Source organism: Sesamum indicum, linkage group LG10 (assembly GCF_000512975.1).
Source record: "Sesamum indicum cultivar Zhongzhi No. 13 linkage group LG10, S_indicum_v1.0, whole genome shotgun sequence".
NCBI classification, from domain to species: Eukaryota; Viridiplantae; Streptophyta; class Magnoliopsida; order Lamiales; family Pedaliaceae; genus Sesamum; species Sesamum indicum.
The window spans coordinates 7,387,458-7,389,660 of NC_026154.1; the positions used below are offsets into that span (position 1 = coordinate 7,387,458).

General features: G+C 31.0%; 1 protein-coding gene across 1 annotated transcript in view; it reads right to left on the reverse strand.

Moving 5' to 3' along the window:
• Window positions 1,447-2,203, reverse strand: part of LOC105172189 (sphingoid long-chain bases kinase 1) — a gene marked incomplete in the record, with an annotated part of 12,321 nt that continues 11,564 nt past the window's right edge. Inside the window, 1 exon segment of the mRNA XM_011093552.2 lies at window positions 1,447-1,965. Coding sequence (XP_011091854.1) covers window positions 1,816-1,965 — 150 coding nt within the window.

Sequence of the window (2,203 nt, forward strand, 5' to 3'; positions counted from 1 at the left end):
TTTCGTAATCTCTTTTAAAATGTGAAATTATATTTTTTTTAAAAAAATTAAAATTTGATTTACATCTCCTTGGAGAGTTTGTATTTTCTTTTAGTTAGAATTTGGATCGAAAATATCAGTAAAAGAATTATGTAAACTTTAATTTTGTCTCTTATTCAATATTTTTCTAAATATTTGTATTTTAATATATATAAAATTAAAATAGTATTCCCAAATTATGTCTAATTGTTAAAATATTGACAGGTACTTTATGGAATGTACCAGTGATAAAGTGTTGGCATTTCTTATGTTTTTTTACATTTCAATCTTACCATACTGTGTGAAGTACTTAAATAAGACATTATTCGATAAATAGATGCAACAACCTCACCTCATATAAAGGACGTAAAGAAAACCACAAAATATTACTAGTTTCTTCATTAATCAAAAGATTACTTTTTAGACAACGGCAATAATTCAGAAATAATATCTTATTCTTAGACCCTTTCTTTTTTTAAGTTCGGGAGTTGTTTTCACCTATTTCAATCATGAGGAGTGATTCAAACTTAACCCTATCTAAAACTTCTATTTAAATGTTAATAATGTTCAATTTACAATACAATTTGTTAAAAAAACACGAGAGCTTTCAGAAATATCATAAATCCCTCCTTTTTTATTTTTTTTTCTTTCTAATTGAAATTATTAAGTCGAGATAAATCTATTGTGGCTATCACAATTAAAAGAAGCTAACCCTCACAAAATATTCTTCTCATCAAAACTTATTGAGACATTGCCGGATCTGCCCCCAACATACCAGTAACTCCCTCCATTTATATCAAGGTTTTGTTGGAATATATCTGGTATTATTTAGGACAATTCCGAACGTGTAGCAAAGGGTACAAGGGCGCTGTCTAGGATGACGACTTATGAATTAGATGTGTGATATTTCAATTAGAAAATTAGTTAGAGACAAGAGAATAAAATGTTCACGACATGCACCATCAGTTGTTTTTTTCTTTTTGATGATGATTGACATATATATATATATATATATATATATATATATATTATTAAGACTCAATACCTTATAGTTACCAATTTAATTGACAAGATATGGATTTATTAAAATGCTTTTGATTATCTTTATTTTTTTCATAAATAATTATTTTTTTAGCTAATTAATTCTATCAATATGCTTTTTGGTTCATATATAACCTCACAATAATTCATTATTTTATTACTTTTAAATAAAATAACAATAAGAATTTAAATTACACGATCATGGAGTGTTGTTCAGTACATAGTGTTTAGTCATCCAGTTGGTGGATCTAAGTAGGGTAGATTTTGAGTGCCAGTAATATTGGATATTTCAACTTATAAATCCCAGTTTTTGAACCAAACATAGAGCAACGTTGTTCAATCCAACCACCAAACTTTTAGAAATGAAAACTCAAAAGGCTAAAGAAGTCGGAAATCTGAACCAAACTGATATACAATACATGAGATAAAAGGATCCACAGGACTACATCCAATACAAAGCCAGTTTGGACACAGTAGCATATGCGCAGCAACTGGCTGGATACATGTAATATATAATGGGAGTCAAATTAGAAAGAATGAAGCAACAAAAACATCGACAAAAAATTTACAGGGACCTCAACACTGTGTCAAAAAAAAAAAAAAGAAAAACAAACGGGTAAGGTGGGATCACCAGACTAGGTGAATGAAATCTCCGACTAAACTACCGCCTCATCATCATTTGGCACCACGATATGCGTAATAGAGCATCCTAGAAGCTGCAAAGAAATCTTAAAGATGAAAAAGAAGCTGCAGCAATCACTTGTGAGAACATGGAGAGCGGCCGATAAGTCTGCACTGCTCCGGAAGTAATGAACAGATCACTTGCCCGTTTAAGGGGAATAATTCACCATCAATGCCACATCCATTGTCTGTGTGCTTTCCAGGTTTAACTTTAACCGACTTCACCTGCATTTAGTAGAAATCCAGGTCAACGATCATAATTGAGTAATCCGATAAATTATCAATCATCTGCCAGAGGCTACTATATCTCATCCAATATTTCCAAGTCATAAGTTCTTTGGTTATGTGAAGTATGAATTACGATGCTGGACTGACATCTGAAAGACTAAGAGATTGAAGTTGGGATCAGATATACTACTCCGGTGAAGGTTTTCTTCCCAAAATAAGTTGGAACTTTTAAGTT